The following is a 16,530-nucleotide window of genomic DNA, read 5'->3' as shown; positions in this document are numbered from 1 at the left end:
AACAATATTAGTAGAACACATCAGTGAAAGTTTGAGGAAAATTGGACAATCGATGCAAAAGTTATGAATTTTTTAAATTTTTGTGTTGGAACCGCTGGATGAGGAGACTACTACAGCTTGTGAGTCATATGCGTACAACAGTATGAAGAAAATATAAAAGAAAATTCAACATATTTTCACTTTTTTCGCATAATAAAAGAGCAATTGACTTGCCCCTTTCTAAAGGCAGGGGGAATAATATTACCCATAACATTTATCGGTAACGAGTCAGGGGAATGTGTACTTTTTTCAAAAGATGGAATTTTCTGAAATTCTCTTTATATTTTCCTTATATTGTTGTATGCATGTGACATCTAAGTTATTCATACACTGCAGTAGTCTTCTCATCCAGCGGGTACTGCAAAAAAAACTTCAAAAATTCATAACTTTTGAACGGATTGTCTGATTTTCCTCAAACTTTCAATGATGTGTTCTACTAATATTGCTACATTCTCTCAATCCTTATGTTCATGAAGGTGAACTTGTCCTTTAACCCACATTAATGACTTGAGTGCACGGAAGCTAGAGAAGGGAGCCCTCTAGTGTCCTACCTCATAGAAGCCCCTGACGAGGGAGTCGGTCTGCTCCGACACGCCCCTCTCGATGCGCCAGCGCACCATCTTTTCGATGTACTCCTTCTTGTTCTTTTCCGTCACGGCGATGTTCTTCCCATTTGGTTTCAGTTCCCTCTCAGTCAGCTAGTGTGGAAAAAAGATCCATTTTCATTTTCCAAGTTAATTCACTCATAGTTGACATCTTTACATCACACTTTTGCATAATGTTGGGCACCTCCAAACACCTTAACCCATTGAGGACATGCTGATTTTGCTACGACACACATTTCCCATACACACCTGCCCAAGTATACTCTGGGCTAGTCTTCAGTGGGTTAAAAGATATACTTGGCTTTAGGGGAAAACCTACTTGTTGGGTCAAAAGGGAAGGTCGCCCTAAATGTAAATTCTTCTCTTCAAAACAAGAAATATTTATGGAAAAACTGACTGGAATGTAGAACAAAAAACTATGCCACAAAGATTGCCAGTAGATAAACTAAATACGCCATTAAATGGGCACAACCAAAATGGTTTTCCTTGGAATGTAACTTGAGACACATTCCCCCAGTGTGCTTGGGCCTGACCTTTGCCTTATATTCAACAGTTGAAGGTACTAATCAAAATCAAAGAATTTCATTTCTTTTTTTTTTCCCCCACTATCTTTCTCTGTACATGTATTCTTTCTTGCAAACAACACATCACCTTCTCTGTCATACAGTGTTGCAATAATTACAAGTTTTTTACAGATGGTCTCATACATTTACTGTAACATGCTTGTAGGGGAGATGATAATAGGGAGGGGGATAGCTGAAGTTGGGGAGTCATTTTTTTTTCTTCATCGCACCTGACCGAAGACCTCCTCGTCGGCTGTGAAGGTGAGGTCGAGGACGTCGGTGATGTCGTTGTCCTTGACCCAGAGCAGACTGTTGTAGAACTCACTGTCCAGGGACTCCAGGTCGGACAGGTTGCACAGCTGCCGCAGCAGGGCCTTGTAGAAGGGCCGCGTGAAGAAGGCGTCCAGCAGGAAGTGGTGGATGATGGCCAGTCCGATCACGCGGCCGCAGAACCGGAACCTGAACGACGACAAACAAATCGAGACGGTCAACGGGAGGAAAGCTTTTGTGACACGGCTCGACAGTAAAACCTCGCTCACCAAAAACCTAACATTTGGCACGGTCATACTCTGCGAAGCTACACATAGTTTCACTGCTTGGTATTTTGCTTCACACGGTTTGGGTAGTGCAACTGCAAATTTCTCAAGAAGCTACCAGCGAAACTTTCTGTGAAACTCTTCTGCCAGATGAAACCAACAATTTTCCTCTCTGCAAACAATACATTGCACAATTTACATCCTATCTGGTATGAAAAGTTCTTTTTTTGTGTGTGTAATTTACACTACTTTGACCACTCAGTCAATCGGGAATAGCAGCATATTTAATCTTGCAACAAGAAAACAATCGCATATATGATATAATGATCCACCACAGGATGATCACGAAAACAAGGAAATGTATGATTTGTGTCCTTTTTTTTTGACAAAAAGAGCTGCAGTAACAAAACACACACACTTACAATGGGATAACCACAAGGAATTGACATTGCTTTCATCTGTAAAAGATGACATATCAATTATGCTTGATGACATGACACGCAGAGCCTAAAAAAGATGAAAGATGACACTCACCATTCAAGGTAATTGTCCACAAAGGCAGACATGGGGCTGATCTGGACAGTGTAGGTGTCTATGGCCGAGTACTCAAAGAGGCCATAATACGGGTTGAAGAGTTCTCGTGACAGGAGGAAGAAGAACTCGCGAGACGGACCGCCATAGTCGAGACTGGTAGGTAAGGAGACAGGGATGAAAATGCAAAGATGATAAACTTAATATCAGACATTTCATTTGTCTGGAGATAAATGCCAGAGGTTCACTTACTTTTGCATTACAGAATCGAGAACATCTCTTAGATGTATGTGTGTGTGTGTGTGTTTGGATCTACAATATGTGTCTTAGGTGGGCACTATGGAAGATCTTAAATGCTTATGAGCAAGCTACTAACAATGGGTCCCATGGCTCTAACTTTTCTCTGAAGAACTGAATGTTCTACCGGTAGATGGGTGCAGACTAATGCCCCCCGTGGGGTTTGAGATGGGTTGTGGGGAGGGGGGGGGGGGGGGTATGGGGACTTGGAACTCACCCTTCCTCGCCCGCAAAGCAGATGAAGAGCTTGCACTTCTGGATGTCCTTCTTGTTGATGGCCATGATCTTTCCAAAGGCATCCTCCAGTAGATGGTCTCTTCTGATCGTCAGCCTGGATGATGCAGAGAGAGGTAGAGATGAGAGGAGGAGGAGGAGAGAATACAATCATTAATGCTGCAGTAGATTTGTTTGTCTCTTTGTCTGTTTGTTTGTCTGTCTGTTTGCAAAATTATTCATGGATAATGAATGGATTTGGATGAAATTTACTGGAAGAGTTGACGATGACACAAGGCACAGATGATTAAATTCTGGTAGTGATCAGGGCCCCGTTTTATCAAAAGATAAAATCGATTTTAAATTTCCTTGCCACACAGGCTGCCATAGACTTACAGTTGAAATCAACTATATAATCAATTTGAACTCTTCATATAACAGGGCCCTGGATCACTGTCTGGATTCAGTGTTCCACATGTATTAACATATTATACAATATTATCATCACCAGCATCTGGAATGATACACTACAAAGAATTAGTGAAATGCCCAATAAAGCAGGGTGTATGCTGTCAATGTCTACAGAGACAAATTAAAGAAAGGCGCATGCTTACTTCAGTTTGGTTGGTCCCTGGCCGAACCCCTTGGCCTCCAGCTTCCTGTAGAAGTTTCTCAGCTTGGCATCAAAGTCTCGCCTGTAAGGTGCTGGTGCTCTTGCATTTGCTCTTCCCACCACTGTACAGAATTGAGAGTGATAGTAATATCTTAAATGATGATGATGATGATGATGATGGTAGGAATATGATCATCGTCATCATCATCATGATGACGACGATGATTACCATCATCACGCCACTGTCATCATCATCACCACCATCACCACCATCATCACCATCATCATCATCATCATTATCATTATCATAATCATCATATAGTCTTATTTAATCAGAGTAACCTCTATTTGATAGGAAAAACTGAAAATCTAGACAGTAATGCCATGAGACTCTTACACCATAATTGAATTTCCTTTTAGCATCATACAATACGTTCCATACCAAGACATTACCCCATATACCTAAAAGACAGACAGCCCTTGCAATTTTCACAAAGTTCAAACTCAACAGAAATTCATGAAGATATACAACAGTTAAATTCTCAAAACATGTTTCATTCCCTGCAGACCATAGAAGAACTCTTCAGAAGCACAGTCCTACATGTTAAAATCTGTGTGAGTACTTACCCGGCGACGAGTGAGGGGAATGCTGCGGCGAGTTCTGCGGCGACATGGCCTGAGCTAACGTCGACCTCAGTGCTCCGCCCTGCTGCATATTTGGCATGTAGCTCATGATGTTCTCCTCAAACAGACTGAAAGAAGAGAATCAGGACAGAGAAACATATCATGCAGAATATAGAGCTTCAAGCATTAGGGAGCAGAACATTCATTTTACAGGACAAGACGTTGTTCCCATTCTACAAATCAGCTTGAGTGGGCCTAGCACTGGCTTTAAGTAAGGTTTAAATATTGTGGTGATAGGTCCTTTTGATTCGTAATCTCATATCTTCTCACGACTAATCATTGTTTTTATTTTCTGCTTTGTTTTGTTTTTTGTATTTTCACTCCACTGCCTATACTAGTGACTCCGCACTTGCAGCTAGTCACTTCTTCTAATTTCCTCTGATGTATGCGACTAACACCCAATACTTCAGAAATGTAAAAAAAAAAAAAAAAGGGCATCAGGTCTAGGCTTGTCTAAAGAATACAGTCTTGTCAGTCTAAAGTTACTTCTAGTAGCCACTATCGAATTAGCACCTGTTCAAGTCTTCCCCAGTGCTCTGATCAGATGGATAAGGAATCATAGATACATTGTACACATGGCAAGATATTATACTATAGAAGTGGAAACTATTGTAAGGTGGTTTTTATTCCAAGTGAACTTTAGTCATTTGTGATTTTGTATATGAGAGTATTTGTATGATGTACTTCAATTATTTCAATATTCCCTTGAAATTGTATATTTGCATGGTCTTACCTTAATAGTACAATAGCAAAAATTTATGAATATTTCTACATTGCAAAATATTTCAAGGTTGATATGATGTTACTTCATTTTGCATTAACTAACTTTGAGCTTACGAACTGTAACCATTTGAGGCGGCGATCTTACCTTAGAAGCATGATCAGCTCCATATCATTAGACAGGTTCTCCAGCGCCTCTATTCCCTCTGTTCTGATCTGGATCAACTTGTCTCTGAAATGTGACACAAAATTTCCAAGATCATTAACAACACATCAGGGCAGAATAAAAAACAGAAGAGCTGAAAATAAAATAGCTAATCATACTGCTACGTAGAAATGTCTGATAAGTTTTGATTTGAACATTATCTACATTTGACTCCCTTTTCTCTACAAGAAAGAAAATCATTACATATATATAATCCACTGTCGTTTACTACTGTATTTCAAGGACTAGTACATTTAATTGACACGTGCAATGTACAAATAAAAAATAACTTATTTCTAACTTTGTAATACTGTAGTTCAAAAGTGGAGGTCAATTACAGAAATGTGAACATTTTGATTTCATGCAGTACTCTCCATTTGAAATTATTGATACCCAATGCCCCTTTGACCCTTCCTGAGGGTATAGAAAATGGATTTTCCTCTAGTTACTCATTCTGTTGAAAATGGCAAGAACATATTTGCCGAAACGTTGGGAGTGGGTAGGCCTTTTTCAGGGCCACAGACATACCCAAGAAAGAATATGTAGCGCAGCATTAAGCCTTCTACCACCCAATTTATTGATAATACCTCCCCCCCCCCCCCCAAGGAAAAAAGCGAGAGGGAGAGAAAGGAAAATTAATAATAATAGGGAAAATTATTCATCATACCAGTTACTAACTTTACAGCAGTGTATAGGCCATCCCGGACTCACTTTCTAAGATATACCAGCATTAATTCGCAAATGAGGGTGACACATGTGGGTACGATTTCCTCCGCTGTGGCCTAGATAATTGAAGCATCCCAGGAAATTTGCCACAAGTGCCTATTTCTGACCAAACTTTTAAATCCTTGCGGAAGGAGTACTCAATGAGCTACAGCACAACACGGGCTGTACAGTCAGCAGACCGCAACAACGCCAGAATCGGAAATCGGCATTCTGAAAGGAGCGAGTCGCATTATCAGGGAGCAGCAGAAACAAAAAAAAAAAAAAAAAAAAAAAACTTTTTGAAGGAAATAAATAAATGGATGACTCCGGATGTGATTCATGGCTTGTTTGATGGACGGACGGGGCTTTGGACTCACTTGAGCTTCTGATTGTTCCCCAGCGCGGGCTGCCGCTCGATGAGGATGTCCATGATGTTCGGCTGCCTCAGGAAAGCCACGACTTTCTCGTTGTACGCTGGTGACACAAAGAGCACATGGAATTGACTATGAGCCTACGTGCATGAATTAAAGAGTTACTGATATTACAGCTTTAACCCGCTGAAGACGAGTCCCGAGCATACTCGGGCAGGTGTCTATGGGAAATGCATGGCATGGCATCAGCCCATCCTCAATGGGTTAATACATGTATGTTCAAGTCAAAACTCTGGTATAAAAATGTGATTTTCCCTCATATTTTTCTGTATGACTTTATATTTCATGAATCTCTCTTACTGGCAATCTTCACCAAAGCAAAGGCATTTACTGACCTCTACGTTCATAGTTTATCATCACTCACTGAGAAATTTGGTATCATTAAAGAGACATCCAAGAGAGGGGAACGCTCTTGGCAAGAGAGGGGCCGGCACTTACCCATCGGGACCTCTTCAGATCTTGAGGAGCCACCGCGTAGGGTCTCGACCGGTCTGGGCACGACAGGGGGAGGTCCGGTCTGTCGGCTGCTGCTTCTCGAGTTGTGCGCTGCTTGCTGCGAGGAGGAACACACAGAACGTTGGATAATCAATAATAATGATGATAATAATGATGATGATGATGATGATGATGATGATGATAATGATGATAAGGAGAAGGAGGAGGGGTGGTTAAGTTAGGATAATGATGATGATGATGGTAGTGACTACGATGATAACAATGATGACAAGAGAAATATTCGATAGGAAGAACTAGCTTGACATCCAGACAGCAATACCACAAGATTCTGACAACATAATTGGATTTCCTTTTTGGAAATTGAAACTGCTACAACTTCAGAAAAAAAATCTGTCAAGGTAGGTGCATGTGTCATTACACAAATGCTATGAAGTGGCAACATAATGGGGGGGGGGGGGGGGGGGAGGTAGATAGAAGAAATGAAATATGTTTGACTCATATATCATCCGAAGAGTCCCAGTGATTACAAGAAGTTTACATTTTATATGCCCCCTCCCTCATTATGGCAACTTGGGCAGTCATCTAAGGGTCAAACTTTAATTGACCCAATGTCAATATCATTTGTGCTGGCTGATACTGTAGGATACCTTCCAGCTATAATGTATGTCATTCATCAGATTCTCATTTTGTTTGTTTGTTTTACATTAAAAAAAAAAAAAACTCACAATGGCGTAGGTGCTGTTCTGCAACTCGTCCTCGCCCTCGCTCCTGCTCCTGATCCTGCCCCTAGGGGGCGCCAGCATGGCTCCCGACGTGTCCACCATGTTGACTGGAAGACGCGGATCGATGAAGCTTGTGCTGCGATTGTTGTGGTCGATGAAGAAGTCCTGCATCGAGCGTGTTTGGAGAAAAAGAAACACCTCGTTACATCCGTCGAGTGCAAGTGCAGTATGAATTTGAATATGCATGAGTTACATATACATATGCATGACTTTACTTATACAAAATAATTATGTGCGAATATGTGTGTGATCTGTCACCACAAAAGTCTCAGACAGTCACCACACATCAATTTTCTGAGTTTGGTATTTCAACATTTTCAGGAATCCAAGTGTTCAATTATATTACATGTACATACACCCGTGTAACTAATCTCGGGCAATGAAAGCCAGATGAGAGACGTACCAGTACTGATTTTGTTCGATAATAGATTTCAAAAAGTGAAATGCACACAAAGACAGCTGTATGTAGGATATCTGGCATTTATAGACAATAGGTTATTCAAAACTATCATAGCAACATACTACATGAAATACATAAAAGTTTAAAATCTGACATAAATTTAAAAATTTGACTACCAGGGTACTCCTACTACAACTACACCTGCTACTACTACCACAACTATTGCTAATACTACTTGTATTTCTACTACTACTTTTAATGTGCCTTCTTTTATTACTACTACTTCTACAACAACAACAACTACTACTACTACTACTACTACTACTACTACTACTACTACTACTACTACTACTACTGCGACTACTACTACTACTACTACTACTACTACTACTACTACTACTACTACTACTACTACTACTACTACTACTACTACTACTAGCAACTACTAACTTCTATTATTGTGCCTTCTGCTACTGCTACTAGAATGACTACTGCTGATGGTGAAAATGATAAGAAGACATTTTTCTTTTTTTTCTAACCTTTCCAGATTTGTCCTTCTTTGTCTCCCACCCTCGTGGAAGCTCGGCCGTGCTGTCGGCGAAAGTGTTCAGGAGTGCCACCAAGTCGCGGTTGTGCTGGTAGTCGGCAAACTTGTTGGGGTCGCGCCGTATCCTGTTCACCATGTGCTTCACCGACGAGTTCTTCTGGAAGTTGTTTTTGGCGTCCTGGGGAGTTATCAACAATTGGCAAATACTTGTCAACATTAGGTCTGCAGCCTCTAACAAGCAAACCTGCCCACACTTGCATGCTTATGATGTGCCCATACATACTGTATGTACAATCTGTACATATACGTATGTACACATATACAATGCACATAAACACTGGACTGTATATGTGACCCGCTACAACAAAAGGATCCTAAAGTCGCTGACGGGTGAGCCGAGAAAATTGAGTTTGAAGTCAGATCACCAAAATCAGTCAAAACGTTTCGATTTCTGTTTTAACATAATTTTGTAGTCTAATGTATCTTCTATCATCTGCCGAAATTTCGAAGCTAAATGATAAAAGGAAAGGCCTGAAAATAGCATTTTTTGGGGCCATGATTGGCTCGCCCGTCAGCGACTTTAGGATCCTTTTGTTGTAGTGGGTCACATATTTGCACTCTGCAATATCATGCCGGACACTTTGAAGACTTCACGTTTGATTTTGCAAAAGCCTTTGATGCATGTACCCTTATGTGTTTATTATGCAGTGCTGTTTTTCACTACATCCTCTTGAGGTAAAGATGGAGAAAAAAATTGAGCATTGAATGATGAGAAAGAAGAATTGTCAAGAAAGAATGACCAAAAAACAACCTGGATGAGGGGATGAACAGACACACAAATTATACATATCAATGAGCAAGTGTATTCACATATTAAGAGGAATGATAGGTCATATATGCTGACACAAAGCAAGATAATGTAGAGATCTATGTTTAACCATTGAAGAGATTTAGCATGTCATGTGCAAATAATGCACTGTGCTAGCTTATGTCCAAAAGAGAGTGACGAAAAGTGAAAGTGATTGAAGGAAATACTGGTATGGGTTGTGAATATTAAATGACTAGAAATTATGCTGAAATGCTTCACACATGTGAATGAAAGATATTGTGAAGCAAAGTGCAATAGTAAAGCTACACGAAACTGCCTGTCATTCCTCAACGGTACGCGACAACACTTCAACGATGCTTACCGGATTGGAGTGAAGGAAGGTGAAGAAATCCGGCCGCGTGATGAACATGACCGCCGGCGACTCCATGAGCGACTGGTGGTTCCTCGGGTTCTGTATGTGCGGAATGCTCTCGGAGGAACCTGCATGCAGAGAAAGGGGGGGGGGGTGGATGAGAAGAAATACCAGTCTTAGTGAATTTTGCTCTACAGACGCTATCCAGCAGCACTGGGGTGTGACGGGAGAGGGAGGGGATCGGGAGGGGGGTAGGACCGTGGGTGTGGTTATAGCTGGGGTGCACTCACCTTGGCCCCGGTAGACAAAGTAAAGGTTAGAATACACCATGGTGGCCGGCTGTGACAGACCCCAGAAATTCATGAAGGAAGAAGTTGGTCCGAGAAGGCGAAAACCCTTTGCAGTCGTATAATATAATCCACGGTATTATCCGAACGAACAGGTTTTGATCACCACCGCGAAAACCCGCTTTGCTCCTGTGGGAATGTTTACACGCAGCACCATATACAACACAGTATCCCTACAGGCTATAATGTACAGCACATCAGTATCAGCTGATACTATACACCTGACAGTGTGCGTCCGTGCTAGAGAGAGAGAGAGATACGGAGATATATAGAGAGGGAGAGAGCCAGCCAGAGCTGTCTGCACAGTGAATCACACATCCCTCGTCTGCTGTGCGTGGATCCTCTCAGCTGGCTATTTATACGCCGTTCAGCCAGGCAACTACACAGTGGTGACACCACTGTCACCGGTGTGGGACAGACAGGGGCACGCCGCTGTTGTGCTAATCATATTTCGATGCCAGTTCTCGGTGAAGACAATGGCTTTTCCCCCACCGAGCTCCCAGGGATGGGATCGTCAGGTGAATGTATATATATCTGATCTATCTCTCCCTCTCTCTCTATCTATCTCTGCCTCCAAAACATGTGTTCCAACTAACCCACTTCCTGTCCATACCAACTGTTCTATGTAATTGCCCTGGCCTTTCTCTCTCTCCCTCACTCTCTCTCCTTCTCTCTGCCTATAACAGTGTTGATATTCTGTGACAATGGACTCCAGTGTTGTTTGTCTGATCTGACCCACTTTGACAACACAAGAGCACAAACATACAGACGCACACACAAGCACACACAAACATACACATTGCAAACTTGCTCTTTCAATCGCCATAAAGGTGCAGACCTACCAAGTCTCAAGCCTCACTCTTGGGTCTTTCTCACCCTCACATGCCTGACAAACTTTTTTTCGTGCCTTGCAACCCAATCTCCCCCCCCCCCCCAAAAAAAAAAAAAACAACCAACAAAAACAACAAAACCAACATACAAACAAACACACACAAATGATCTCATACCACCAAAAAACATTGCATTGACACAATATTTCTTTTATCATTTTGACACATCTTTTTTAAAAATCAGAGTATGCCAAAATATTGAGTATGCACTAGATTGCTCCATTTACAACTAAGAAATGGTAAAGCTCCTTTATACTATCTCCAATGATAATTGCCATGGGGGGGGGGGGGGGGGGAAGGGGGCATACCAAACTCACACAACCTCCCAATGCCATTGCTTTGCTTCTTAGAAGTGGCATTGACATATCACAAAATCTCAAGCTTAGCTACTCTTTGACCTTGGCATCACTGAAGGTGGTTACTGCTGAAAACATTAATTTGAAATTGTATCAAATGAATCTGATTTCTCTGGTGTGCTCCTCATACCAAAAAGTGACAACAAATCTCCTTCTCTCCCCCCTCCCCCCTCTCTTCCTCCTCTTCCTCCCCCCCCCCCCTTAACCTCCCCTCCCCCTATCTATTTCTAGCTGTGGCGTTTGGTTTCAGCTAACCAATACTTCTGAGGTATGAGTGAACTCATAATGCTGATGCTTGTTTGTCACTTAAGATAGAGCGGTAAAGAAAAAGGAAACCCCAAAACAACGACAACAAAATGATAGGATCGACAGAAACCACAACCAACAGGATGTAGGTGCACACACTCACACACACACACACACAAACACACACATGCTTCCACCGTCTGTGCCTCGTGTCACGTAGACAAGAGCAAGACAGGGGGTGGGGGGAATGTTCTGGGGGGGGGGGGGGGGGAAACCCTTGGCATGTTGCACAAATACACAGACCAGTCACGGTATGACGTAATTGGCATAGTGACGTAAGCTTCTCTATTTTGCATTTCTGAGTGTATGTCTGTGTGTGTGTGTGTGTGTGGGGGGGGGGGAGAGAATGGGAAGCAGTTCTATCATTCTTTCTCTCTTAACCCCCTCCCCCCCCTTTTCTTTTTTTCCTGGGCCCTGTAGCATAACAAGATGCAATCAAACAAAGTCAGAAATTCAAAAGTACAATTGTAAGTCTGATATCAGCCAATCAGCATTGAGTATTCAGTGACTCTTTGTATATTTGACTTCCTGACTGAAGTTTGATCTTAACAGGGCCTTGGATTCACATGGATTTAAAGGCAACACTATTCTTTCCATGGTAAATGATACTGCTAACACAAAAATTACCACAAGATTACCGTTAATCTTTGCGTGTTTGGTCAAGTAAGAGGAAGTCTGCAGGTTCTTGACTTCCATTTCTGTCATCATGTCACTATTAATGGTAAAGATTCCAATCGAAGAGATATGCGGTATGATTTTGGAAAAGGTCTCACAAGACACAAGACATATAGAAATTCAAACATTGGTTAAAGTCCATGTTAACAGAAGCGGTGCAAGGATGGAGTGTAGCATTATCCATGGTATTGAGTCTCTATCACATGTATCGGCACACTCACACACATTCCCTGGAGTCATATAGCTGTAGATTGATCACGTATCACTTGTATCAGATGTCCAAATGTTTGCAGAGTAACGTTCATATAAAGAACCAAATCTTACTGTTGTCAAAAGTCTACGCTTACATGTTGATTGAAATAAACACGTAAGTTGGACTTTTGCCCATTGCATGTTTAAACTTTACGGGGGCACTGGCCAAATCCAGCCCCATAAAATACTCAGTTTCTATTTTTACAGTCCGAGAAAACTGAATAACAGTCCATGTTTTGAATCGAGGGGAAAACATTATCCCTGGTCGTGGCAGATTGTGTTTCCTTTCTACCAAAACAAGATAGACGAGCAGATTTTCAACCGAGTGATTTCAAGGCAGAGACCTCGAGCGTGAAAAAGTGAAGTGCCAGTATCAAGTGCGCTTCTCAATCACAGTGTAAAGGCCCTATGTGCCCAACTTATCACTTGCTCGAGGATGTGCTCTATTATGTAATTCAGTAGGCAAGAGTGCATACAGGGTCATGTTGGATAATTAATCATCTACTGCCCAAAAATTTCCAGGTGGAGTTTGGCAGAAGTCATCTCTGCCTATACATGTGGCTCCACTCAGACTTTGACAGAAACTATTGTGAGGCCACTGCTCAACTCATAAGAAATCAGTGTGCAGACCCAGTGTATTGTATTTGTATGTATTATTTTTTGTTGGATGGAAATAAGATGAATTGAAATTGCAAAAGTATATTGGGCAAGGCATCTGACAAAATGTCCTGGTGACAATTTCATATACAAGGTTTAGTTCTCAAACCCAATTAACTCTTCCTCTTCAAAGAGCAAAGTGATACTGATTTTTTTCTTCTTTTTTTTTGCTAAGAAATAATGAGAAGAATAGTAGAAGAAAAAACTTAGAACGAAAGGAGGGGTCTTTGCTTCATATCCTTTGACATTTTTCTTTTCAGTTGCAAAAACAAACAAAAAAGAGAAAGGGGGTTAAAATCTAATAGACTGAGAAGTGTAAGTGACACTTAATATTTCTCTCTGGCTGTGCCATGCATTAAACTTACTGAGACTCCGCTGAGGTAACACAACTGGAATAAAAGTTCTTTTTACAAATCCAGATGGAAAGTGGAAAACTGACAAAGGTGCAAATGTGACTCACTTGATGCCGAGGGGCCGTCGGCGCTATTTCTCCTACTGTCGCTGTCGTCGCTCTGTAGCGTCCTCCGAATGCTCTGGTATCTACACGATGACGGTGGACAAGAGAGGTCGGGTTAGAAATGGCAAACAACGATGACAGGCTTGTTTAGAAATGAACAATACATGCATTCCCACATCTAACATCTTGTCACCAGTCACTTTCAATTGATGCCACCACGAAATAAAGACAGTACTCTGCATTCAAGACCTGCAAAAATTCGAGACTGCAAAAAATTCCTGTGAGAACGGGGCACACGCTTTGTTCGTCTGCCCATGGTAAAACTTAAAAAAAAAAAAAAACTGGTTGGAATAGTTACACTACATGGATATATTTTTGCCCTTACATAATTGACGTCACAATTCACGAAAAATTTATGAAAAATTCATGAAAAATTCATGGTTCCATCGCACAGGATCTGTATCTTTGCCATGGATTCTCGAGTGAAAAGTTCAAGTACTTCTCAGCAAGCATACTTCAAGCCTGGTATAGGATTTACACAAAAGATCCCTCACCACTCCAGTACAGGAATGAAAGCATGTTCCATCTTTAACCATGCAATGCATTTACCTCTTACCCTAAGGAAACTGCATAGATTCTGATACAGCATTTAAAAAAAAAAGAAGGTATATTACTTTGCACTTTTCATTATTTCCTTTTACATCAATTGGTTTCCTTCCATGGGTTTGTTACGCCAATTCTGATGCGCAAAATGATACAACCTGCACCTGACAAAGAAAAACTGGCATGAGTCCATATTTTTTTCAGAGAAGCAAGTAATCTCAAGAGACTATCGATTTCACTGAGTTGGTTCCACGACATTTGTTCCTGCATCAAATGCTCCTATGAAATATCTGCACGTTAAGCCAAACACAAATTCTACCCACAAACACAACCCTACCCCTAATCCTCACATCAAACTAAACCTAAAACCCTATCACAACCCTAATCCTAACCGTAAGTCCTTGGAGAAAATCAGACCAGAGCAATTGTCGCAGGAGCAACCGTCACTGTCGAGTTACAGGTAACCTCTCGAATTCATCAAAACTTAGACTTTCCCTCACCTTCTGTCCAGCTGTTGCCGACTCTGTTCCGAGGCGCGGGTGTCCCGCGGGTGTCTCCCGGTCTGGTTGCGGCCTGGCTTGGTCCACGTGGTGGCCCGGCTGTGGTGGTCGATATAAAAGACGCGCCCGTACTGGTCTATCCTGGCCTCCCAATCTTCAAGGGGGAAGGGATACATGAGAGAGATTGGCAAAATGGGAATAAAGGGGAAGAGAAAATACAGTACACTTCTAGTCAAGATTCCATGCACCTTTCAAAGGTCTATCACATGTATCTCATATTACATCTCTTGTAATATTATACAACTGTGTATATGTGCACTCGAACATCCTCTAATATTATATCTGAAAATCTGTCTTCAAATTCTGTCCATTTCTTTGTAAAAGCACCCCACTCAACATTTCTGTACAAAAATGAACTAGGGAGCACAAACAGCAGAGCTTTACTTTGCAGTGTAAATCATACCAAATGTCTGTTCACTGGACTTTTAATAACTAAAAACATTTCAAAAATCAATGGAAAGTGCACTCATATGAATTTCGATCTAATCAATGCGACTTTACGTTTTGACAAGAACTTCATATCATTCAACACATGTGGATTACTTCCTGATTTACTCAAATTTCAACAATCTTTTGCTTTTCATACACACACACACATAAACAAAAATAAAAAATGCATAACTCCTTTTCTCCATACGATGTCGGACTCTGGAAGCACTGTAGAAACATCTCCCTTTAATATGTGAGACTAAAGGCCTAGTTTGGGAGTAACCAATATATGCTCATATCAGCCATGTGCCCATATTGATTTTTTGGCTCACTTTCTGGTAGGGGATCCTCGTCCGCTGGTAACTCGTATCTTTGGTAAGTGGCGCGGTGGCCGGGCGTGAGTACGGGCGTGGTAGGGGTGTCACTGCTGGAACTCTCCGACGTAGATCCTGGAATCGTGACTGCCAACGATAGAAAAGAGATAAACATTTAATATTTCAAGATTATCATCCACAAACATTGAAAAGAATTAAATCTCTCACTGCTGGGATGCATGCATGGTGGCAGATTCCAACAAAAAATACCTCGCATGGTCTATCCAGCGATACTATTTGTTTGTGTTTCATCTTTGTTTTGTTTTGGTTTGATTTTTGGCAGAACTCTGTTTACTCTATAGAGGCAATCTACTTGGTATCTGAGTTTCAGCGCATGCACACTTTTAGTGGTACACAACCACAGATTTATAGGCATGCCAAACTTCCCACACAGATACATCCTGACCCACTTTCACTTTTCTAGCATAATGAAAGAGCACTTGACTTGCAGTTAGCTCTATCGTAACACAAAGGGAATATCATTACCATTATCATATGTCAGTAAGAAGCCAATGGAATGTGTCCTTTCCAGGAAAAATGAGATTTTGTAGAATTCTCCTAATATTCTCTTTATATTGTTGTCCATAATGACAACATTACAATAGTAGTTGTCTTCTTGTCCAGCAATGACAACACCAAAACTTCAAAAATTCATAACTTTTGAATCAATTGTCAGGTTTTCTTTAAATTTTCATCGCCGTGTTCTACTATTATTGCTGCCAGTGTTTTCACTCAATCACAATTTATATTTGGGCTTTAAAGGTTCATTTAAAGAGGAAATTTTCATGATATCATCATCATCATCATCATCATCATCATCATCATCATCATCATCATCATCATTATCTTCTTCTTCATCATCGTCATCATCATCATCGTCATCATCATCATCGTCATCATCGTCACCACCATCATCAACATCAACATCATCATCATCATCATCATCGTCATCATCATCATCCCTGTCATTGTCGTCATCATCATCATTTTGACATAGAGGGCACTGTCCTGCCCTGCCTGACAATAGCCAGTTCACGTTTGCCTGCCGAGTCAGATCGGATTAAGTCTGATAACGACACCTGCAAAAAGCGGACTGCCCGGAACCGACCCCCCGAA

At 41.3% G+C, this 16,530-nt stretch overlaps 1 protein-coding gene across 1 annotated transcript in view; it reads right to left on the bottom strand.

Annotated features, from left to right (window-relative positions):
• LOC139711805 (E3 ubiquitin-protein ligase HECW2-like) overlaps positions 1-16,530 on the bottom strand; it is a gene marked incomplete at its 5' end in the record, with an annotated part of 60,658 nt that overhangs the window by 4,053 nt on the left and 40,075 nt on the right. The window contains 15 exons of the mRNA XM_071623657.1: positions 591-737; positions 1,438-1,666; positions 2,278-2,430; positions 2,789-2,902; positions 3,399-3,519; positions 4,025-4,149; positions 4,950-5,033; positions 6,089-6,185; positions 6,581-6,695; positions 7,324-7,485; positions 8,320-8,505; positions 9,518-9,636; positions 13,452-13,531; positions 14,552-14,705; positions 15,373-15,501. Coding sequence (XP_071479758.1) covers positions 591-737; positions 1,438-1,666; positions 2,278-2,430; positions 2,789-2,902; positions 3,399-3,519; positions 4,025-4,149; positions 4,950-5,033; positions 6,089-6,185; positions 6,581-6,695; positions 7,324-7,485; positions 8,320-8,505; positions 9,518-9,636; positions 13,452-13,531; positions 14,552-14,705; positions 15,373-15,501 — 2,015 coding nt within the window. The remainder of the gene's footprint in view (positions 1-590; positions 738-1,437; positions 1,667-2,277; positions 2,431-2,788; positions 2,903-3,398; positions 3,520-4,024; positions 4,150-4,949; positions 5,034-6,088; positions 6,186-6,580; positions 6,696-7,323; positions 7,486-8,319; positions 8,506-9,517; positions 9,637-13,451; positions 13,532-14,551; positions 14,706-15,372; positions 15,502-16,530) is intronic.

Source organism: Diadema antillarum, unplaced genomic scaffold (assembly GCF_040938485.1).
Source record: "Diadema antillarum isolate AM-2024a unplaced genomic scaffold, OU_Dant_1.0 seq00001705_RagTag, whole genome shotgun sequence".
Lineage (NCBI taxonomy): Eukaryota > Metazoa > Echinodermata > Echinoidea > Diadematoida > Diadematidae > Diadema > Diadema antillarum.
Note: the sequence above shows the minus strand (reverse complement) of the source record. Positions and strands in the feature narration are given on the sequence as shown.